This window comes from Metopolophium dirhodum, chromosome 1 (assembly GCF_019925205.1).
Source record: "Metopolophium dirhodum isolate CAU chromosome 1, ASM1992520v1, whole genome shotgun sequence".
In the NCBI taxonomy this organism is placed as follows: Eukaryota; Metazoa; Arthropoda; class Insecta; order Hemiptera; family Aphididae; genus Metopolophium; species Metopolophium dirhodum.
The window spans coordinates 101,853,502-101,880,135 of NC_083560.1; the positions used below are offsets into that span (position 1 = coordinate 101,853,502).

The 26,634-nt window shown below is 27.5% G+C and overlaps 2 protein-coding genes and 1 long non-coding RNA gene across 13 annotated transcripts; 2 read left to right on the top strand and 1 right to left on the bottom strand.

The window, feature by feature from the left end:
- Positions 1-441: 441 nt before the first annotated feature.
- Positions 442-16,287, bottom strand: LOC132935756 (uncharacterized). Of its 11 annotated transcripts, XR_009663334.1 has the most exons (15): positions 16,036-16,282; positions 15,841-15,962; positions 14,848-15,758; positions 14,662-14,786; positions 14,388-14,529; positions 14,097-14,322; positions 13,169-13,416; positions 12,854-13,080; positions 12,618-12,782; positions 12,350-12,545; positions 11,603-11,755; positions 11,007-11,117; positions 1,124-1,280; positions 870-1,002; positions 442-803 (listed from the first exon to the last, which is right to left on the bottom strand). It is a non-coding gene; the product is annotated as an uncharacterized LOC132935756 (long non-coding RNA). The 11 variants fall into 11 exon arrangements; XR_009663338.1 differs by having other exon boundaries at positions 13,300-13,419; positions 15,841-16,287; XR_009663336.1 differs by having other exon boundaries at positions 13,300-13,416; positions 15,841-16,284.
- A 2,563-nt stretch (positions 16,288-18,850) lies between these two features.
- On the top strand, positions 18,851-22,818 carry LOC132936519 (uncharacterized). Its single transcript, XM_061003259.1, has 8 exons — positions 18,851-18,935; positions 19,004-19,254; positions 20,213-20,484; positions 20,569-20,791; positions 21,020-21,280; positions 21,582-21,953; positions 22,026-22,553; positions 22,620-22,818. Exons 2-8 carry the CDS (start codon positions 19,101-19,103, stop codon positions 22,727-22,729), a joined length of 1,920 nt encoding a protein of 639 aa, XP_060859242.1. The 5' UTR covers positions 18,851-18,935; positions 19,004-19,100; the 3' UTR covers positions 22,730-22,818.
- Positions 22,819-23,017: 199 nt separating this feature from the next.
- On the top strand, positions 23,018-23,446 carry LOC132948948 (uncharacterized). The gene is made up of 2 exons (XM_061019665.1): positions 23,018-23,226; positions 23,296-23,446. The coding sequence occupies exons 1-2, from the start codon at positions 23,018-23,020 to the stop codon at positions 23,444-23,446; spliced, it is 360 nt and encodes a 119-aa protein (XP_060875648.1).
- Positions 23,447-26,634: the final 3,188 nt, after the last annotated feature.

Genomic DNA, 26,634 nt, shown 5'->3' on the forward strand with positions numbered 1-26,634 from the left:
TGGAAATAAAATATATTTTATTCAATGAATAGAAAATAAAGATAGAATATTAATAATAAAGATTGAATAATAAATTATGAGTTTTAAGATTTATTCAATTTTTAATTATCTTTAAAAATTAAATATTGTTGAGCTAATATTTATTCATACAAAACATAAAAACCAGTATTCGGGCCAAAGCAGAGCCGTCATTTAAGATGTTGCGGAGTATGCATACCTAAAATTTATCAAGATTGTATTTTGGTCTGACTATAATTTTTCTGCGCCAGACAAAAATAATTTTTTTTTTTATTGGCCTTAATGGGTCATTACAGTGAAATTTGTTGTCTCCGTCTTACAAGTGTGTAACATAGCAAATTTTAGACTCATAATTAATTTAAGAATATTTATTATAAACAAGATATATAGGTAAAATGAAAATAAGGTTAGATTAAAGGCTGATTATTGATTATTTTTTTTAATCTATAACTTACACAATCTATACTAAAAAAAAGTACAATAAGCCTAATGTAGGTTTTTTAAATAAAATTAAACGCAATGGCTTGAGTTACTTGAGGGAACAAACCATCCAGTGAAGATACTTCCACTGATTATTGATTATTAAATTTAAAGTTATTTTTGAAATGTATCGACCATCTCTGACCAGTGATTGATGTTGACTTTTGGAATTAATTGGGAATTACAGAGTTGCAAATCAGCCATTGCAGGTATCAAAAATACTTTTTTCTGCATCATTCTGACATTAATGCTGTTATCACAAAAGATTCTGGCAAGCGTCACTTTTCTGATTCCTGTCAGTTGATCTAAAATATTATAAAAAAATAGTTAAAATCAGGATCATTCATTAAAAATATTTCAGATATACTAACATTCATTGAATATATTTGGTAAATCGTAAAAATATCTATCTGCCATTCTAGTTCTTATAAACTGTTCTCTAATAATAACGATGTCCATTCCAAACGCGTGGTTTGGATAAACACTGTATAAGTAATTTGTAAGCTGAAAAAAAATTCAAATCACTAATGTTAAATTATAAAAATTATACGGAAAATATAGTCTGTTAAAAGGATTATGTAATGTAATGTCATTGCGTTATATTGATTGTATTTCAAAAACCTACCGTTTTAGTAAATAGCATATCAATTTTTTGTGTATTCTGCGTAGATAGCCCTCTGACAAGCTGATCCATGTAATTTAATAGTAAACCTGCAGTTGGTCGGTTGTAATGTTCCTTTAGTGAAAGACTTGCGTTGATCATTCGGCCTTCCGTATATAAACTAAAAAAAAAACGTAGGTTCATACAAATTAATAATTATAAGTAGGCTATATGCGATGATTCTCTTTAGAAACAAAAGCACAGCAATCGACATAATAATATATTCTTGTGTACATTATCAATTTATAGGTTGGCACATGTATTAATTGTTGTCATATATTGTTGAGTCTACAATGTAGACAGTCGTCAATATAATTGTATTTAATATAATATAAGTAGTATAGGTGAAAATATATTTTAGTAACTTTTAAATGTAGATAGGTTAGACAACGAAGGAATCTGTGCTGAAGTGACAGTAGAATTTTTCTAATTTATAACACCGCCATTCGCGTGTATCAATAAACTTGTTTCTGATCTAAAACAGTGATTGAGTTTTATTTCAGCAATTTTACCTTCTTACATTTTAAAAATGAACAGTTGATGAGTATACGTTTATTTAAACCAAATAGTGCATGTTATATAAAAACTTGAGTCCTTCTAATTTAGAAGGAACCAACGTATTACCGACAACATATACTAACGTACTTCAACAGATTTTTCCGCCTATTTTATTTCTTTTATTCAAAACACAATAGACCGTACTTATTTTCCTTTTTCCGCAAGGGGTCACTAAAATAATTGATTTGATAAATTTCATTGAATTAAAATTTTACACCATCCTTAATAGTGACACACTTGTAACCTACTGTACAGCAGATCGCCATCCATTTACTCACTTTTTTTCTATGAATGTCATAAAACTTTATTTGTTGATTCAAAATACTTGAAAATTTAATACAAGGCTCCTACAATATTGTATAAAATTTTTCTTTTTTAATCCAAGTATTTCGATGTAATACATGATTCCTTATAAGATTATCTACCTTTATCAACAAAAAAAATGTCTATAAAAAAGTCAAATTAAATTTTTATAAGCTTTTGAAATTCAAATTTTTACAAATTTCAGTTGTTGTCAATTATTATATTAATAATTTTATAATAAAATCAATAGTATTCTATAGTAATGATGTCTTTTTTTTTTGGTGTGTCTGTCATCGCTTTTTGGAGCAGTAAATGATTTACATGATATTTTGACAGTTACTGTCCGCCGGAGGGGCAATAAAATCATTTTCGATTACTTCAACACTCATCGAATATTAAACTTACGACGCAGACGTGACAAAAAATATTTTCATTAAATTTCCCTAGTTTTATGTTTTGTGAACGTTGCTATAACTGTATAGGTAATGTATTGATATATCCTTCTCTACTTGTCAATCTATTCAGGTGCATAACGAATATTATAAAAATTACTATCTTATGGGTTAGTAATAATATTTTAAAATATACAATTTAATTGCAGTTAATATTGGATGATTTAAAACACATTATTTTTATAAGATATCCTTTTTAAATTAGGGTGTAGTGTATCAAAATATTGGGGCACTATAATTGCCTAAGCTCGACCAGAAATTTAAGTCTGCGCACGCCTATGTATATTCTTAATTTAATTATATGAAAAATTAATCAGTACTGCCATTGATTATAAATACTACCACGTAGATAGGTACCTACTTGAAAAATTGTTTATTGTCGACGACACAGATATATAATATAATATATCTGTGGTCGATGATGACCGTTGACGGTACTCAATAGAGCTATACTATATAGTGTAACATAGTATAAATAGTATAATAATATTATTTTGCTTTCATAATTTAATTAAAATATACTAACTAGTATAAAAAAAGGAAGTCTGTTAGAAAATAAAGTAAATATTGGGCTCCGAAATCCATTGGACCGGGACTGTTTGAACTGTGTACTAAAATTATGTGATACAATTTACAGATATTCTAATTATTAAGACTAATAAAAACCCATCATAATAACTATTTATAGTGTCTCCTTCACTATAATTTCTTTTCATTTTGAATTTTTGAGTTTACTTAGTTGAGATATATTATTTAGTTATAGATAAGCAAGGACTTAGCACACTGGCAGAGTTTCCATATCCCATTACAGGTAAGAAAACAAAACCGGCGGGTTTTGTATTAGACCTTTCTTATTACTTTTTTAGCCAACCGGTATTCTGGCCCGTTTTTTTCGAACCGAAAGTCTTACCTACATGGTTTGCACGAGGTGTTTGTGGCGCCGGCTACCAGTTTTTATTGTTTGGTAGTTTTTGTCCTTCGGTCATCAGGTGTGCGAAAACAAGACGCCGAGTTTTGAATTGTTGTCAGAAATCAAGAATACATATTAGACCGGTTTTAAGGCTCTTTATAAACGAGTGTTAACTGCATGTGTTGCATCGATCGGTTTATATAGACGATCCGAAAAATAAACCAGTAAGGCTGGCCATTCAATATTACTATTGATGATTATGATAATAATAATATTAATATAACCCCCATATGACGTATGTGAATATCTAACGGAGGACAGCAAAATGACACACGAAGAGATTCTGTTTCTGTGTGAATTACACATAACTAGAGATGTGCTATATTAGGAATATTCCCCAACCTCTCCGGAAATTTCTTTAAAAAAAAAATGTATTATTTTTATAATATTCAGTATTTAAATTTCAGTATGTTTATTTTTATTTTTTCAACATATATAAATGAAAGTTGGATCGTTTATTTTGTGATCATTGTACAGATTTTAATTAAGAAATTAAATTATAATTACTTAATAACTTTTTTTAAAGAATAAATATCTAAACTGACATAATATCAATAAAGAGCTGTCATTTGGATCATTTACAACCATAAGTTTAATTTAAAACTGAAACCTATGATCAATATTTTAAAACTTATTATATTCCCGGGAAATTCCTAAACTATATTCTCGGGAATTTGCCCATCACTACACACAACACACCATAATTCATATAAAAATATTTCGACGCGACTAAATGTTTATTATATTACATTAAACTTCCATGGCTAAAATGGAGACACAATGGAGTAACTATATTATTAAACAAATTCTAAGCTTGATCTAAATAATATATATAAATATTAAAATATTATATCGACCAAACTATGTTACGCTAAAAAACAGGCAACAGGCACGTTTTGTGTGTCGGGATATTTATTACAGTTTGGTAGGTTTCAATATAAGGTAAGTATTACAATGGATTTCAATATGTAATATTAGGTCTCTTTGAATTACTTAAAAATAAAACATTGTAATTTTGATTATCGTTTTATTTTTTTATTCATTCACTAATTTATATCCACCATATTTTTTTAATTACAATAAAAAATACATTAAAAATACATATCATTATCTGCAACTCTGCAAGCAGCAATAACGTCTGGATCTCGAATTTTCTAATGATTAAAATCGATGGGCAATATATTATTATACAAATTAAACTCTGATATTAAAATCTACAAATGAAAGTTGTCCTATCGATCCACTTATTTTTAACCACTGTGGATTATCAATATATTATTTATTAACTCAATTATAATATTATTATCAGTTTTAATTTATTGTCTTGGCCTGTTTCAAAAGTGAAATAAAATTTCCCTTTTTCTATGATCAATTTTAGTTACTTACACGTCAAAAACACAGTTTACTTGCCCTTAGGTGTGGACTCTTGTTGACAAAAATAAATATTGATTTAATTTGGATATAAATATCTAAAAATATATAATATATTAATATGTGTGATGTACTGACGTGTCTCCAGCCAGTGCTCGAAATGGACAGGAACGCACCGGAACGGCGTTCCGGTTCGTAATATAAACTTTGCGTCGGTTCCGGTTAGTGAAAATTAAAATTTAAGAGTTCCGGTTCGTAAAAATCGACAGTATCACAATCCAGAGGATTAAATTTTATAAAATTTTCTTTCGACAAAATATAATATACTTAATATAGAGAGAAGTTCAATTTTTTGGTTTTTGGTTTTTGGTGCAAGTCTAAAACAAATGAGGTAGTAGGTACATGAAATGTTGACTGAATGTTTATATTAGCATTTTCTATACACTATAACATTTTCAGTTTCCATTTTTCTATAAATATCAATAAAATTGTATTTCTGGGTAAAAAAGCGTGAAAATTTAATGCAAGGCTCCAGATATATCGTTACGATAGCAGTTGAAAAATATTAAAAATACATTGGCACAATTTTTTTTTTATAAGTATTTAAAGTTCAAATTTTGACAAAATTTATCAAATTTAAAATTTAATAATTATTTTGTAGTTAAAAATTTATAAAATGTTCAACTTTTATAGCTAAGGATTGAACATTTAAGACAAGGTTCCACGTAAATAGGCTATATATAAATTACTTTATTCACAATAATATCATCAAATATACTTGGTAATGTCATAGGCTGTCTGAACGTTTTCGTTTAGAATCATTTACCTTATACAATGATATTATATCATTGAATTAAAATTTAACACCATCCATTACAGTGACCAAATTGTAATCTACTGTACAGCAGAGCGACATCCACTTACCCACCTTTTTTAAGCTTAAACTTACTCATATTATTTGTATCTTTTTAACTTATTATATTGTATTGTTAAGCAAACACGAATTGAAATAATTAAAATAATATTATAATCCGCATATTAATTTTATGAGCGTTCCGGTTCGTAAAATTTTCCATTTCGAGCACTGTCTCCAGCTACTTCAAAATCCTACAACTAGTGGTTCTATTTAGTATTTTGTAACAACGGACAATGTAAAATTCCAATCCAAGAAATAAATTACCAATATCAAACCCCTTTACACGCGGTTATGGCGTGGCTATTTTGCACCCGTCTGATTTTAAAAGCTGCACGATGTCACGATGCCGGTGCTCGGTGGTTTTCGATTAACCATTATTGTATTATATTAGCGCAAAAACATGCCTATATTTATTGACAGTTATTATCTTGTGTAGGTACTAAGAAATTATTATTCCAATGATCAATTGGTAATTAATAGTTGGATTACACTTATTATTTATAATATAAATACATATTGTGTGGATAATATATATTACATAATAGGTATATTACATATGTAGATATGTGTGGACATGCGTGAAAGTAGGTATGCATGTTTGTGTCTAATGAAGGAAAAGGAACATAATAATATATTATATATAATATATATATATGTGCTTGCGAGTAGTTGTTTTTTAAGTTACCCATTTGGTCTGGTCAAAACTTTTGCCCCCTCTATTAAAAACTGAAATGACGCCACTGAGTGTTTTTAAATGTAATAGTAATAAATATAGGCCTACTTTATAGCGATTAGCGGTAACATACCGATAGACAATGGTCGATGGATGTGTTCCTATATTACAATTTATTTTTATAGCCTAAAAAAACCTAGGAGAACATTTTTAACAGGTCATAGAATTTCCGATAGCTTTCTGATATTAAGAAACTGTTAACTAATTAATCAAAGGTTATATTATATTCTATTTAGAACTTAGAATATAAAAACTACTGATTTATAATAATTTAAAAGAGGGCCCTACTATAGGCTATAGTTAGGTATGTTATGATAAGATAAATTAAATTATTTATCTGAGTAATCACTGTAGTTTATTAAAAAACCCTAGTCCATGCACAAAATGTGTCTGCTCCACTTAGCATCCCCTGGAAATAGTTCTAATGCCGTGCCTGATAGTTATTAGTATAGTATAGTGTAAACTGCAAGAATTCATATTTGCTTATATTTAGTTAATATATTATTAAATATATTCCGTTAGTTAAACACAAAATAAATCCATAACATTTTCAATTTAACTACTATAAACTGTTTATTTTATTATGATTGCTTCAAACAGTAATTCAAGAAGGTGTTCAAGAAGTTTCCGAAATTTATGACCTTCCTAAATAATGTATCAAACCGTTGTGGAGTGGTAGGTAAACCAGTAACTGGACGGATACCTACAGTATGTCGATTATGTCGATATTGATCCAAAATAATAAGGTAATAATATTAATACATACGTATTCAGGTATTGTTTTAATACAATTTTGGACTTTAAGACTATTATACTATTAATAATTGTAAATTGTAATAATCGTTAAAAAAATTGTATGTTCAAAGTAAATATGTTTATTTTTTTCTAGAATTTTAGGATGTTGTGTTGTATTTATTTATATTTTTTATAAAAAAACTCTCTTAAATTAAAATAATACTCTCGTTATGTTACTAGAATATTACTCATATAATTGAAAATCAAATTTACTTTTTAACTCTAATTAACTATTATGCAGAAGTATAATTAAAATATAAATCAAAATAATTTGAGAGGATTAGATGATGATAAGCTTCTGTTAAACACAATACAAATCTAAATTGATCACGTTTTAATAAAACATGGTATTTAGCATAATATTAAGATAAGACTATGATACTATATATTTTGTCATAAGAATATAACCTTCCAAGCTTAAAGGAAAAAATAAATAATAGATCAACCCTTTTCTGATTGAAATTAATTAACTTGTTTTTGTGTTCTAGATGGAATTTAATTATCTGAAAATATTCAGTTGTCCACGAGTTATCCATATTCCTGTGAAGTTGTTATTGTCCGCTGAAATACCCTAAACGGTCAACTATATTTTATTACCTCTTGACATGTACTATCGAGTGCGTGGGCATAACCATCTACACTACTACACAAACACACAGTACACACTCACGAGATCGTGCGACTACGTAACGATATGTCAATTAAGTTGCCAATAATTTGCTCCTTAATAAATAGCCAGCACCGGGTGCCTTGATTAAAAATTACTAATAAAGAAAATCACAATAATGGATAGGTTACACGAGAAATCGAGTGAATATCAAATGTTGATACTACTCTATAGTAGATATCTACTTGTAACGCAAAATTCTTATATATATGAAAAAAATGTTAAATTATTGATTGGAACAAAAGTTATTTCATTTGTCAGGTTTTGCTGTTACATTCTATATAATATATTATGTTATACCTAACTTATAAAGTATGATGTGATTTTAACATTATTTTTACAATAAGTTAGGTATACAATATACATCATCAGCCTCACGATTACGTCCCTGTTTCCGAATTCCTCAATATTGACACCCTTTCTAATCGGAGAATTACTCTAGGGTTTAAGTTTCTAAATGGATTGATATCAGGTAACATAGATTCGCCTTACCTTTTAAGCCTAATCAATTTTAGAGTACCTCAACGTATTTCTCGAAATAATGCTCCTTTCTACATTCCTTCTTACACCTCAAATTATTTAGCAAACGAACCTATCACAAGATTAATGTCTCTTGCCAATGTTGACGCCTCCCGCCTCTGTTAATGCTTATACCATACCTATGTATATCTTTATTAATTTTATTGTAAATCTGTATATATCAAACTTTGTTTTTCAAAAGGGCTAGACCCGTAAATATAAATATAAATAAATAAATAAATAAATAAAGTTGTAATATATTATTATTAAATTTAAATTTAAAATTCATTTAATTAATTCAACAAAAAACACAAAAAAAAAAATGACTACTTTCAATACCACGCTTGGGAAATATACGAGTATTTATATTATATTGATACAATTATAACTGTTAGGTACCTAGTAAGATACGATTCCCTCCTATGTAGAATCTAAGACCTAAGTTACCTACTTAGATATACCAAATTATAACACGTTTAATATAATTGGTTATGAGTTTATGACTTCAGACTAATTTATATTATATACTTCATATACCAATATAATATTATAATTTATAATATTACAAAGTGTCCACTTTTCCACTTTTAATGTTCTACCATATAAAGTGATCTATAAGGCTATAATAGAACCATAGTGCAATAGGAACTTAGTTGTAAAAGGTACTATTATAAAGGTACTATGTAAATGTCATAATGTAGTTGACTCATGAGTGAATTGCTTAGAAATAAGATACAGGCCACTTAAATCATGTTTCAAGTAATTTTATTTTACAATTTAAAAATAAAAATCTTATCGTTAAATAGGTAATAAAAATGTGAAAACCACGATAGAAACAAAATTTAAAAATATGTAATTGTTCCTGTCATTCTGTCTCTGGCATAAAATTGAAATTAAATAAACTGCACCGTTTTGCATCAAATGAAATCACAACAAAAATATATTTAGAAATGTAAAAATATTCATTAAAAAACCGATTTTAATAAAAATTACACAATGTATTATAAAAATTATAAAAAATATCCTATTATAAAAAAATGTTATAAACATGACGTTAAGAACAAAAATAAATAAACTTTTAACAAAACATACACAATTAAATATTATACCGGGTAATTCTTTTATCATTTAACACTCATTATTTTAAAAATATAAATGTTTTTGAAAAAAGAATAATTTTTAACTATGACAACGTACAGTTTTATTTTCATATTCCAAAGCAGAAGTATTTAAATACACACAGGGATGGGCAAGATACTCAAAAATTGATACTAGATACTAGATACTTGGATTTGGAGTATCGAGGTACTAGATACTCGATACCTACATTTTAAGTATATAGATACTTGATACGCGATACATTAGAAAAAATTAGTCAAAGCCTATGACGCATAGGATTTTTTTTAAATTTTATTTATACACAATTAAGTAGGTTATGAATCTAGACAAATGCATTTAAATTTAAAATTCCAAATATTAGTATAAATATATTATAAGTCAATCGTTAAATTAAATAAATAAATAATAATAAAAATAAATTATAGATAGGTATCATATCATATTCTTAAAGACGTAAAGTCCCATTCAACGTGTATGTGTGATGCGTCCCAGTACACAGATATAACTTAATATGACTAATAGGTTGAAAAATAATTTTGTGCAAGTTGCACTGCAATTAAATTATGGATTTATAAATTTAAATTCACAGTGCATATTATTTTACACATATTATAGTATTATATTAAAACATAGTCAAACAGTCAGGGTAACAAAATTATTTTGTGAAATACTCGATACATATTCTAAAAATGTATCTCGATACAAGATACTCGATACTTCATATAATTGTATCGAGATACAAGATACAAGATACGTATCTTAGATACTGCCCAACCCATGATACACAAAACAGAATTTAGGACGAGTAGATTATGAGTTATTAGTTACAAGTATTTTAAGTTTTGAAGTGCACACAAGAGTAGAACGAGGTTACCCCACATTATTTTGGTCCAATACACCGCTCATCTCAACTTTAAAACTTTTTATGAGCCAACAATTGGTTCATAATAAAATAATCACCTAGTGTATATTTATCAAAGGTAAAAATTAAATAACGGTATTAACAGAATGACTGTGCGGATTTTATTATACATCCATGTTTAAACATATATTTCAACTAATTTATAATTTATTATGATCATCTTTATATCAATAAATAATCCATAAACATTTAAAATTAAAATGATTTCAAAGTAGTGTATTTGTATACATTTAATTAAGCAGTGGAAATTAAAAGGGCATTAACCATATTTATGAGTATTTTGAAATTTTATTTTTTATAAAGCTGTATAACTTCAGATCGCAGGGATGATTATTTACCTGAATTATACAACTACAAATCCCCATATATCTCATCTACTCAATTGAATAATTTATTCAATGCAAGACTACATTTAAAATATATATTGTAACTAATTAAGTTAAATTATAAATTTATTACTCACTAAGTCAAATTAAATTAAATTATAAATATTTTTAACAAAATATTATATTAACTGCTTACTTTTTATTTGAGATGTGTAGGAACATGTTGGTATTTATAGGTATTCCATAACATTAATGTCCATTACAACACATTTATTGAGTTTAGTATTAGGGCTAAGAACTGCACTTCCTAAAATAAACAAAAATTGAAAAATATACATAACTATTAAATAAAATACTATACTTAAACTAAATTGAGATTAATAAGAAAAATCTTAGTACGTTAAAACTCATTAGAGACTGATCATCATGCAATTATTTAATATCTGTCTCAATACATTGACCTGAATTTGGAATTTATTTTGTAGTCTAAAAATATATTAGGTATACAGTTCAAATTAATGCTATATTACCTACCACTGGTTTATTTAACATTTTATCGTGTATCCAGCCCAAAAACATATTTATTTAAAAAAAACTATTATAAGTAATTTGAATAAAATGAATATTATATTTCAAAAATAAAAATATAACAAAAAGTAGAAAAGTAATCGTATTCCTCATTAGTATGTAGTTGATAAAAATCGACCAGATAAAATATTTTATTAATAGTGTGTATTAATAAATAAATAAATAAATCATTTTCTAACACATTACACATCATGAATTACTTACATAAACATTTAATGAAGACAATTTGTTCAATTACTAGTATATTACATGCTTCAGTATACTTTGGTATTTGAATCCAACATTTTTTTTTAGAATTTTTAATCAATTGTTTTTATTGGTTTGGAAGCTTATTACAGTACAAGGTTGTGTTGTATTCTATATTGACACCACAAAATAAACAGATTCTTAAATTATAATGGATTATATAAACATTTTTTAAGCATCGCAGCATTAAATTTAAAACGACCATCCTATTGTTAATTTTGGAAGCTACTAATTGTTGTCAGCTAGTAGCGAGGCTGGGCGAGTTTATGATTTTTTTTAACTCAGTCAAGTTAATATGCACTGAAAGGACTGAAAAGGACTGAAAAATTTAAAAACAATTAGAGATATACTCTAAGGACTAAATCCAACAGAATTATTGAATGTTGATCTTACACCACTTGATATAGTTAATATGAAGTATGCTATCATTACGTCAGTCGATGTAAAACGTTCATTCAGTCAATGCAAAAACATTTTATGACCAAATTGTCGCCATTTTACATTTTTAAATCTTAGACAATATTATGTAGTTTCACATTGTTTTAATAATTAGATAAGAGATAAGATTTTTATATTTATTTTTATTGTTTAGCGGTTTTTACATATTCCAATTTTTTTTTACATATTTTGATGTAATTTTAAGTATTATAACCAACATAAATATACGTTTATGGTTATGGAATTATCTTATATTATGACTCTTACTTGTTCCTTGGGTCAAAAGTACAATCGGAACACACAGCTGGCACCGAACGACCGTAGTTCATAAAACGAATATGGTTTCTGAAAAATGGATCTTTACCCGGTATCACTACTTGCAAGCACAACTCGAGGTGTATGTCTCGAGGCATGAGCTCCTTCCGGCTATTTGAACAACAGCTCACGGACTTATTACTATTCACTAAGGATTTAATATTAATTTACATTCATTAATTACGATTAATCAATATATATGGTTATGTGTTAATCCTACTCATTCTAGAAATTTCCGCGTGAGATTAATCATGGCCTACAAAAATCGTCCAGTACGCCATTGCCATAGTTTTGAAGTAATCTGGTGAGTGCTCGTCTTTGACAAATTCAACCCTCAGCTATCTAGGACTTGGTTTGTAAGACGAAAAAGAATCTTCGAAAACTTCTGTTTGGACAGTAAATGAGATTACATCACTAGATACGCACAAAGGTAAATTATAATGTTATAATAATTACCATTAAAGCTATCCATATAGTTATTAAGAGCAAACGTTTATAGAGCCGTGGATGCTTTTCCCGAGGAGGAACGTTTCAAGTTATTACAAGAACCGTCAAGACTACGATACTTCAAGTTCATCCTGATGCATGCAGTTTTGTTGTAATACATGGACACACAAATCTTACCCGAAGATGTCTTGTCTAGTTTCACTTTTGATAAGTCTATGGCACATTGTCCTCCAGCACTATCAAGATAATTGAAATAGTTGTTAAATTTATGCATATTAAGAATAATTTTTTTTTAATGAGATTTATATTGTATATAGATTTTACATTCTCTATTGCGTATAAAGGAGGAAGCTTCAGAAATAATTTCTGCATGCCAATATAATGAATACAGTTCTTCGGAAAGCTAAGAATCGATCAATAGTCCATGCACAGGGCTTCCAATTTCCATACTCAACTCATATTCTATATCCATCCCATGTTTTCCAATATCACGGACAACTGTTTGAATATGATCATCTAATTCCAGAAGCTTGAAGCAAGTTTGAAGCAAACAAATAGATTTCCTGTAGTACCTACTTATAAACATGAGATAAATTATTAAAAAAACTATCATTCATTCGGTTTGGATATTGGATATAAATAGTTTAGTATTGCTATTAGAAGAACACATTAATATAATTAATCTACAAAAGCTTAGCGAAGAGTGTAATTATTGATGACTAACAGCATTATGTAGATTATTCTGAACAAAAATTTGGTTACAACTTACGAGGCATTAATTTGTTGTTTTTATAATGAAGTAAAACATTTTTTAGTTATTTATTTGATTATTAAATTATTATTTATATTGTCAAGCATTTATTTGTTGTAAATTTAAAGCTACATCAAGTAGAGGATTCTGTACAATAGGATTTATTGATTTGATCATTAGGTTCCCCTACTAATATTATACAACAATAATTAATATACAATCATAATATTCTAAAATGGTTTATAGTTTATACACAATAGTTATATTATATTATATTACTTTAAGCTTATTTAACAAATTTTCCAACAATAAATAGTGATTATGAACATTTTTTTGCAATAATAAAAATTGTATTTTAACATTGTATTTCATGGGCCACTAAATTATGTTAAAGGGAACATTAGCTCACTATTGATTGATTCAATATTTAGTAATTGTTTATGTAACCAGGTATATATATTATTATATTATTTTTACAGTATCAATAAATTTTTAACTCACTTAACAGATATTTTATTTTTTAATGTATTATAATTATCAAAAATCCATAATATGTCATTCATTGAATTATATTCTTCTCTTAAATATGCATTGAATACACGCATTTTTTCGAAATGTTGTGTCAATTCTTTTGTCATTTCCCACCAAGTATCATCAGTTTTTAATTCTCCAAATAACATCATATTTTGTCCTGTTGTATCAACAATATCAGCAAACCTAACCTAACCTAAAAAGATAAAAACAAATTTAATTAAAAACCCTATCATGTTTTAAAAACAACAAATATCTTACTATCACAAGTTGATGTAACAGTAATATCTATGTTAATTGGAAGTTTAGATTCATAGTCCGTGTCTGGTACAAATCTGTATATATAATGTTCTTGTAAAACATATTGTATTTCAGAAATCAATAACCATAATCCTAACTGTCACTGAAAATCATAATAATATTACAAGTTTTCAAACAATTTAATAATTACAGCTAATACAAATTAATACCAGAACTTAAAAGTACATAATATTAACGTAACAATTTGTTCAAATATGTTTTATGATGATCTTACGTGTAACATTACTATAAACAAATGGTTCATAAATTTATTCTTAAACCTTAGGAAATGAATCCAATTATTTTACAATAGGTATTAAGTGTTAATTTATTTCCTCTGTATCTCAACATTTTAATTATCTACAACAAAATAATAATTGTATAAAATTCATTATTTCTCATAACATCATAATACATTTACCTAAATAGTTATTTTAAATAGTTAAATATTAAAATATTAACAGTGGAAACAGTGAGAGGAAGTAATAATTTAATGGAAACAAATAGCAACGACCAATTATTTTGTTATAATATGTAAGCATACAAATATTTAGGTAAAATGACACTTTGTACGGTTGATTGTTTAAAATGCATAACCCGGACAATTTGTACGGTCAGGTAAAAAGGTAGATTGCAGAATGCGGACACTTTGCACGATCAGGTAAAACTTTAAATTGCAGAACACGGACACTTTATACTAATATACATAAAATATATTATATTTAATATAAACATGTCAGAAGTCATGAACAGACCATGTTATTAAGCTTAAATATTATTTGGTAGATTTAATTATCTTATACATTCAAAATAGGAGAGAATTATTACCTATCAAAAGTAATTTTTATTTGTCATTTCGCCATACTGTACACATTTTTAATTTACTTTTTAACATAACATTTGGTAATAATGTAATACAATTATTATAATTTATAATCATGTTTGATTTTTTTGATAATTTCAAGATTTTTAGGTCATCAAGTTCCTAAATTAATTAAAAATATATTATAGCACCAAGTAATATTTGGCTGTTATCTAACCAGTTTGTTAAAAAACTGATTATTATGACTATTGTTCTTTTAATTTACTTTTTGTTTTAATTTTTAATTTTTACATTTTAATAATTGACATTATTTATACTTACTACTTAGATATATAACTTGTATTTACACTACTTATGTTTTATGTATATAATAGTACAAACTGTCTGCGGTCAGAATTGAACATTTTTACCCAACTGTACAAAGTATCCGCAATCAGCAATGTACTTTTATACCCGACCATACAAAGTGTCTGCTTTTGCACTTTTATTGGTCGACCATACAAAGTGACCTAGAACCAAATATTAAAATAAAAAACAATTGAAAACTGCACAAATGACCATTCCTTAATTATCATGTGTAAATTTACTTACGATTTTATTTAAATATTATCAACTTAATTCCTATGAGCTAAATGCCTAGATGTGCTATATTTTATGAAAGAAACGGAACAATAAGAATACAACTGAGTAATATAGTTAATCCCTGCAAAAGCCTATAAAATAGGAATATACTTTTCGCAACATTTTAAGTAAATGCTGCGTTAATACAATTATTGTTAAAATTACCAGTTGACAATGAGCAATAATTGGAATAGAATAAAATACAAACTAATATTGAATACGATATTATTATGTTAGAAACTCCTCTTCTACCTAAGTACTCGAATAATAGAAAAACTTAGCGTTATTTTTGTTATCATCGTCGACGTCCTATCATTTATCAACAAAATCAAATTTTGTCATCAACACCGCTCCGCATCGCCCACAAATCATACGGTCGATTTCCTGGAGCAAATGCACTTTACCACCACATTCAAATTGTTCGATTATTTCTTTCGGAACTTATTTATATTAACTATTTAGGAACAATGGTGCAATCAGAATTTGTCGTAAACCATTATTTTAAACGTTATAGCTGTTACGTCCCAACCGACGTCGATATATACATCAACGCAGAGATAGAATACGTGATGTACTAGGTATGATGAATGTTTATTAACGTAGTACAAAAATACAATGTTATAATATAAAGATAGAATATAAACTGTGAGTGGTGTTACGACCTGACTCTGAATGTCCCTAACCGTCTGAAGAGCTCTTGTCCTGGGCTTCTATATATATGATTGTGTCCTTTGGAGTGGGTGGTTGTAGTAGTGGCTAAGCTCGGTCATGAGACAGAGTTCGGGTCTCGTATTTGGTATGCTGGTCGACTCGTATCCTGCGTATGGGCGTTGGCTTTCCAGAAAAGATACGTATGTGACGACACCTTCTATAGTTTAATTGTTTTCTCTACGATTTTGCAACGACCTCCGCATCCCACTGTGCATTGGGCTGTTTCAAATACATAAAATTGATGTAGCATTGGAACCTGGAACTGTTGCTAAATAGTGTTTCAAAACATAAATGAAATGCTCCAGTAACCACTTATGCCGAGTTTCAAAAACATACTTTCGAGAGTTTCTTTTAAGGTCCTACAATACATAACGAAACCATTTAAGAGGACGCTACACACCGGTTTTCGCCACCTAAAAACATGTTTTAGTAGAATTGCTCTCATTTGAACTGTATTTATCGCACAAAATTCAAATTTCGACCATTTAAGGATAACAATTTTATCTGGGTTCCTATGTTGGATAATAAGTATACGTTTACTCAGTCGGCTGTTTTGGACTGTAGAAAATGATAAAATAACCAAATATTCAACATTTATTAAAAGTTACTATGTTGATGGTATCTAAAAGATCCAACATAGGAACACAGATAATGTTCTCACCTTTGTGTTTACGAAAGTAGGTATTTGTATAATTAATGTAGCCCAAATGAGAGTGATTCTCCTGAGACATGTTTTTGAAAAAAAATTCGTATTTGTATAACCGTATAGTGCTGCTGCCTGCTCTGGTGGCTATAATAGCGGTTGTGTACAAAACTGTACCCGTTACCCCCACACCGCGCACGGTAACGCACCGTTCATCGAAAGACCGGTCTATCGAAGGCGCGCATAGTTTATAAATATCCAAATTGTCGATACAAAAATAGCAATATTTCCGATAAATATTAATTTGTACCACATTAATAATTATTTGCCACACAAGTCGATGTTTGAAGCCGGCTTTTATAAATACATGTAGTAATTTCATTTGGGAATTGTGATCTACATATCAAACAGTGAACGTCACGCTTTTTTTTTTTGATTGTTTATTTTATTTTATTGCTACTGTGCTGTGAAAATTGTTTTTTTATTATGTCTCCCTACAAAAAAGCTCGAACTGTTAAAAAAAAAAACAAACAGCATAAATCGGAAATGAAGGCCCGATTAAGCATGGCTAGAAAAAATCGGCATGTTACGTAAGTATTTATTTACTAATTAGTTGTCTATCTTCTATTCATAATATGCAAACTTGGATACCAATGAATAATTTGTGTATAATTATAAAAAGAAATACCGCAAAATTTGAATCCAGAAAATCTCGAAATTGATAATGTCGGGTAAGTTGAATAATACCTACCATTTTTTTTACACGTACGTTGCGCCAGCACCGCTCGAATACGAAATCAATCAAATTTCTACAGTTTGATTACGCCACCATTCAGAATTTCAGCACGTAATTAGCATGAATTTGCACGACTAACTTCGAAATTCGCACGATTGTCGTTTCGATTGATGTTTCGCTTATTTGAGTCATTTTTGAACACTTATTAAAATGTTTTTATCTTAAACCATGAATGTACATTGTACACATTAAATAAATAAAGAGTTAGTATTTAATGTCAAATGCATTTTTCTCGTTGAACAAGTTGCGTACAAATTCCGAAAATGGTCGTACAAATTCATACTAATTACGTTCAATAGTTTGTTATTTTTGTCATGATAAAAAATCAATGATTTGTAAATTTTTTTTTACTTATTAAATAAAATCTCAAAATCAAGCTTGGATCAGAAAAACACTAACTATAAATATATTTACTAGCTTGGAACCCACCACGAGTGTGCAAAATCAAGTAACTTCTTCGGAAGAATTTATAGAGATTAATGATTCGCACAATTTGAATACGACCGTGACGTAAGTATGCAAATTAAATAATATTTTTATTTGGTTAATCTCGTTTGGCAATATATATTTTTAAATTTTCACACTCCAATTTAAACTACGTAGTTTCGATGGTACACCACCTAATATCGATTGTACATCGACTCCTAACCTTCATGATACTGATGTATATTTAAATAAAACGCAATACGAGGATGAAAGAAATGTAGCTGACTCTTTTGACAGTTTTACGCTATTTAGTTCGAGGTACCAATAAATCTATATTAAAAACATTGTAACTATAATACTATAATTGATAAATGATAATATTGATCATACATTTTAATGTTTGTATAGTGATACTGTAACTGCACAGAATATTGATGCTCATAATTTTAGCGTAATTTCCAACACTACATCTGACACAATTGTTTCCGAGTATGTATAACGTTATTTATTTTTTGTCTTGCCCATCTAACTTACTTATAATGTATATTTATATTTAGGAATTTAGTAGGCAGACGAATAGTGGATATAGCTTATATTTTTGAACAAATAAAAAAAAATCGTCATAGTGGTGGTACTGATTGTTCATTTTTAGATATGATATTTAAATCAGAAATTAGAAACGGGTATACTTCAAGTTTTAAATTTCAATGTCAAATTTGTAGTATTGAAAGTATAATTCATTCAGAAAATCCAAAAGAATCATACATACCGATTAACAAATCTTTAGTTAATGGTAGTATCGCTGCAGGTATGTTAATGAATGGTTTATACATTATACTAATATAAACGATTCTGAACGGAGACGATTAATTGTCAGCCTAGGATATTTTATTTATTCATTTTATATCTAAAACCGTTTGATAATAAATCGTTTTTTTACGCGTGAATTTATAATTTTTTTAATTTAAACGCTCGTAATCATAGTAAATATTTGAATTTCAAACGCTTATAAAAAAAATTGAGCCTATATGTATTTTGATAATTTTTGAATCACTCATAGATTAATTTATATGGACATTTTATTCAATGTCCCCAAGTATTTTGACTCAGCCAAAAAATCTTTATGGACATTTATATAAAAAAAAAAAAATCGAATATTTAAAATGCCTATTTCAAACGCTCATAAAAATTGGTGGTTTTAGCCCGTTAGAGTTTTTTTTTTATTAGGTATTTGAAGAAAAATGTATGGAGAACCTATTGTAATTAAATTTCAAATTTTAGGTATAAATAATTAAAATTTTATGAATTTTCAACTACAAAATAACTTCAAATTTTCGCAATTTTATCATATTTCGTAAAAATTTTAACTTTCTACGGTTATAAAAAAAATTGTGACTTACGATTTTTGATTTTTTTAATAGCTATAAGTTAAACTAAAAAAGAAAAATCCAAAATGTCAACTGTCCATAAATAGCTCAAAATACCTCAAAATCTTTCAGAAATTATACGATGTATAGGTGAACCAATATAAACATTTGGTGAAAATTTCAAGTTTATACAGTTTTTAGTTTTTGAGTGACAGCCAAATTAAAAATTCAATTTTATCAAAAACTGGTTTTGCGTGAAAATTTCCGTTTTTAAAAACGTTTTATAAAAAAAAAACACACATCATTGTATAATTAATACATTCATCACTCCATTCAGAATCTAAAAAATATGGTATAAATAAATAGTAATTAATAAAATATTGAATATTACAACAAAAGGGATAGGATACGCACAGTTAACGGAGCTTTCTGCTTCAGTTGAACTACCTACTATGTGCAATACGACGTACATAAAAATGCAAAATTGTATTAATTTGGTTGTACAAAAAACTGCATGGAGTGAAATGCAAAAGGCTGGAGACGAAGAACGACAGATGGCATTAGAAAATGGTGAGGTTGACGTGGACGGTATACCTATGTGTACAGTTATCGCTGATGGCCAATGGTCGAAACGTAGCTATAAGTCCAAGTACAATGCTTTATCAGGAACGGTATGAAAGTATAATTGTTTAAATTAAGTTGCAAATTATTATATAGTATTCAATTTTTAATTGTATTAAAACAATATTATATAGGCCACTATTATTGGGAAAAGAACCAGGAAAGTTTTATTTGTAGGAATAAGAAATAGGTACTGTGTTGTTTGTCAAAGAGCATCGAATCGAAATGAGAAACCATCTGAACACGAATGTTTTTTAAATTGGAGTAAGGCCTCCACTGCAATGGAAGCAGATGGAGTGGTTGAAGGTTTTTCACGCAGCATTGAAATGCATGGTCTCAAATATAATAAATTAATAGGTAGGTACGTAGATAATAAGGGTACTTCCCCCCCCCATTCTTCCACAATTGTTTATTTTGTAAAATGTTGGTTATTTAAAAAAAATGACCTCTTTAAAGTACAAACAATAGATTCACTTTTCTAAAAGGAAATGTGCTAAAGTCGAGAATTAATGTATTATTTCTGCTCCAAAAACTGTAATTAGACACAAAAAAAAACATTATTTTTTATATTTTTCGCTGTTATAGGAGACGGAGATAGCAGTGTGTTAAAAAAATTAAATGAAATATTGCCATATGGACCAGATTTTTTTATAGAAAAAATAGAATGTCGAAACCATTTGCTAAGGAATTTCGGTCAAAAAATGACAGCTTTAGCAAATAAAACTGAATTTCCTATTAATTTGAGAAAATTTATTTTATCTCAAATTCTAAGATTTCGTTCTGACGTTACCAAGGCAGTACAATTTAGAAAAAAACAAGACTTACCTAAGGCTCAACAAATTACAGGTTTATTATAAAAGACTAATTATTTATAGTTATTAAGACCATTTTTGTGTATTTTATTTTCTGAGTGGAGATTGTATTTTACCTATATATTATGTCTACAAAATAATTCAAACTCAAACCCTCGTAGAAAATGAATGTAGCTTTATGGTAGACTTTTTTTTAAAATTAATGTGGTGGAAAATTATGAGAATCCTTGTATTAAATTGTCAAGTTTATAACAATTTTATCGTACATAATATTATATACTCGTAAATCGAATAAAATCTATTACTAACACTAAATTTGTTCTGTTAATTTTTAGAACTCAGATCGGATATTGCTAATAGTATTTATCATAGATTAGGCCAACACACGAATTGTGCAACTTACTTTTGTCTTGGACAAAAAGAAGGTGAAATAAATTTAGTACCGCAGGCTGAAGAGTGTGGTTTATTACGAGAAATAAATCAAATACTGTTTCGACTTACTAGCAACGCATCTAGCCTTTTATCGGATGTTGATAATAACGCTTGTGAAATTTTTAATAGTGTTATTAATAAGTACATATCTGGAAAAAGAATAAATTTTTCACAAAAAAATTCTTACAGCACTAGAGTTGAAGCTGCTGTAATTGCATTTAATTCAAAACAGTATCTTAGGCAGGTTCATAAGACTATGCAAAATATAAGCCCAGGTAAATCCAACTGTCTAGTATAACATTAATGTGTTTATGTTTTATTCTGTATCTATAAACTGTTTTTTAAAGGAAAATTTGGCAAAAAATATTTAAAAAATGTAGAACGTATAAGAGCCAATTGTTTAAAAAGACGACAATTGTTTTCTAACAATACTAGCTCAAAATTCAAAAGCCGATCTCAATGTACAGCAGCGGATCAAAATTATGGGTTAGCTGAACCATTAATCGATACAATGATCAAAGAGGATTATGACAAAAAAAAATTTTTATTTTTACAAAAACTTAATGAGGCTGATAGAATTGAGATCGAAATTTGTACAAGAGATCAAAGTAATAATTCTCTTTGGTTTAAAGAAAGAAGACTTCGAATCACAGCGTCAAATTTTGGCACGATATGCAAAATGCGACCTTACACTAGTTGTAAGAAAAAAATCCATAGCTTGCTATACGCACCAAATCCCAAAACAAAACAACTAACCTATGGTAATGTTATGGAATCGAAAGGTCGGAAAAAGTTCGAAGAAATGTATAACGTGAACGTCCAAACATGTGGTCTTATTATTGATTCTGATCTACCATATTTGGCAGCAAGTCCAGGTATAATTATTTATTAAATTATAGATGTATTTTTTCTAGTCATTTAAATATTCTTTTTTTAATTAGATGGTCTAGTTGGAGAAAATGCCATAATAGAAATTAAGTGTCCTTACAATGCTCGTAATTCAGAAAGTCTAATCGAAGCTTTCAACAATAAACTTGTAAGTGATGGGTAATATGAATAATTTTATTTCCAATAATTTTTATCATCGTAAAAATACAATCACTACAAAAATCGTACATTCACTTTGCTACCAGAAACAACCCCCCCCCCCTGATTTGTAAGATTGAAGCACTATTACTGCTCCAAATGTTGTCCCCAGACACAAAAATAGAAAGAACCACACATCATTGTAAAATCAATATATTCATCACTCCGTTCAGAATCTAAAATTGTTGGTACTGAAATACATATATAGGTAATTATGTACTGCAGATAACAGTTGAAATTGTGTTTATAACACATGTTACAGCTCCCAAATTGGATAATGAAAGATTCTTCGATCATAGTAAAACAAAATAGTAATTATTATTTTCAAGTTATTGGACAACTGCATATTACTAAACGTGAACTATGCTATTTGGTAGTATACACTGAAAAGTGGACCACTGTAGAAAAAATTTATTATGATCATACATTTTGGATACAAAATATGTCTGAAAAATTAATGTCGTAAGTAGTTTAAAGTACCAATATCAGTCCTACTAATTTAATTGAATATGACACGAATTTGTATTTTAGGTTTTATTTAAATTGTCTTTTGCCTGAACTCGTCGATCCCTTATATGGCAAAAGATTGTTAATAAGTGATATCAGGGATCCGGATGACATTTTAGAAAAACAGCAAGAAAGATTTAAAATAGTATCGTTGAAAAAAATTAAAAAATCTTAATATAATTATAAAAGTGATATGGTTTTAATATTTATTTAAAATGTAAATAAATGTATGATTAGTTATAATAAAAACTGTCCTATACAAATTATATGTGGTATAGGCATATTATACAAAATTATACTTAAAATATACTCAATACATTTACCTACAAGAAAACTAATATTTAGATAAGTATTTAGAAATATTAATTTATTTGAGACTAGGGGTTAGGTATTTAGGTTATTTATTAGGTATTATTCATTATTATTTCTTACCTAATAGTAAATAATACTATATTAATATATTATATATCATGAAGTAGGTATCTAATAAGTAATAACGAGATAAATACAATCGCGTAAGTATGGTTGTGAGCGAAAAGTTAGGAGTGATTGTATAATATGTATAATAAATAATAATAATAATGAATATATTATAAATACTATTGCAGTTCTGGTCATAGAATTATTGATGCATTTTATATTTTTCAACAATAAATATATTTTACTCTTTGTATTATAATTGAATCAGTAATAATGCGATAACTAAAAGTCAATATATTATGTTGTATTACCGTTTTTACTATCTATAATATATTGCTACATATTATATTTAGGTAAGCAGTATAACTTTCAAAAATGTATAATATATTATATTAGGTTATCATATTATATTATATATTAATATATATATATATAATATATATTAGGTCTTAATATAATTTTAATAAATTTTGCCTATATTTGATTTTTTATTTAAATAAAAAATTATAGGTATGTATATTGTATCTACTCCAAAAGAATTTACGTATGATTACCAATAGGCAATAGGTAATATAGAAGTTTTCTATTTAATTATATTCGAAAAGTAGTTATTCAATAAATACAAATCAAGCTATGTTATACAGTTTATACGATCTATACAATGCTACATAATATATTAAGGTAAGCAGTGACTTAAATTATAATCAATAGATCATGGGTACGCGCGGACATTTAAAATAATACGGCGGCATTTACGTATACATATTTTATAATGATGAGAGACGTCCTAGACGAACGTTCATAGAATAATGAAAGTCGCTCCCGAAGTCCCGACTGAGCACAATCGACGGCCGGCCGCCGACTGCGGGTAGTGGGCGTGACTTAAACGTCGCGTGCATGCGGATCGCGAAAACACTTAACAGCGCGTTCTCTCGGCCGTTACACGCGTATACGTTTTGGTGTAGCGTCCTCTTAAATGGAATATTTAATATACCATATATTTTACTGGTTTAGTTATATATTATTGAAACATAGAAAAAACGTTTCTTGTTTATAAACCTATGCTGATTAACTGTTATGTAAAAGAAATGATTTTACATTTTATCACAGTTCTGTTACTGATAAACATAAAATAAATGTTACAGTATTAATACAAATATCTTATTTGTCATGCATGAATATTTTCATTTTTTCTTTTAATTATTACATTTTATATATGAATTAGTTTGGCACTATATTTGAGTATATGACTAGTATTTTATACCTCTTATTAATTATTATATTATATGAATATACAATATCCATGATTTAACAGTTGAGAAATATATACTAGCTTGATAAAGCAATAAAATATTTAATAATATAAACACGGAAGCTTTAAGAAAATTGAAATTAAATTTATTAAATACTTTTTAAATATAAACATTTGTTATATACCATAACATAATACTTTTTATGAATACATGACAATATACTTAAAATAGTGTACATTTCATAATAATTAATAAAAAAAAAAACATAAATCAAATAATTTTTAAACATAAACATTTGTTATATACCATAACATAATACTTTTTATGAATACATGACAATATACTTAAAATAGTGTACATTTCATAATAATTAATAAAAAAAAAAACATAAATCAAATACTTTTTAAATATAAGCATTTGTTATATACCATAACATAATACTGTTTATGAATACAAGGTAATACTATCTAGATTTATATGCATATCAATATAAAACAAAAATAATAAAGTAAAAAAAACAAAAAAAGAAAAAAAATGTTTTTAAAATTATATACGTTTTTTGGGGGATACTTAAGAATTTTATTAAAATGTATTGTGGCATAAAGTTAAAAAAATAGCTTCGTTTGCTGAAATGGGTATCCTGTAAAATTTATACATAATATCAGTGTGAGAGATTTCATATAGATCTGAATAATAATTTATTTTGACTAAAAATGTACCCAATATATTTGAGCTTATAGGTATTTTAAAATATGGGACATGATTTAAAAATTGAGAAACATGTAGCTTTATACTTTTAGTAGACATACATTGATAAATGTGTTTTACCTCCACAATATTATTATTTGATAACATAAAACATTGGTCCTTTAATGAATTTATATTAATCAAAAAACAATTAAATAATAACATTTTTGCATATGATTTATAATTAGGATAACTGCAATCAAAAATTTCTTTAATAAGTAAAGGGTATTGTACATAATTATTTGCTTCATCATCTGAAAGTAATACACTTTGTTTTTCTTTTATACGATTATATAATTCTTGCAGAGGATATCTAGAACACTTAATATATTTTTTAAACTCTTGTAAATAATTTTCAAACTTAAAAGCACTATAATTTTCAAGGGACCCATGACATCTCACACATTCTGGTAGATGAATTAATGTATGTACATTATATGTAATGAAAGTATAACCATACATATTTGAATAGTCATTAATAAATTTAAATAGTAATTCTTTTGCTAAAGTATTATACAATTGACATGTATTTTCTGAAATTAATATTTTGATAGCTGAATGAAGAAGCATAAAATGAGAGTACTGCAATTTACTCAAACGATTTTTTAAAACTATGGGGCCTGAATATAATAAAAATGAGCGAAATTCGGTAGCTTTCCAAAATTCTATACAATCCAAACTTCTCGGTAATCTACAAAATTCAGAAGGGACAACATGTTTTTAAATTTTTTAAATCACAAGAAACAATTTCTTGATCTTGATCTGTTAGTCTTACATCTTTTTTACCCTTAACCCAAAATTGTAATAGTCTTTTCATTACACCAAGACAGACATTATGCATATAATCTATTACAAAAACATTACAGATGTCAATAGGAAGTTCTTCAAATGGACTAAGTCCTTTATGATAATCATCATTATCATGATTTCTAAAAGAAACATT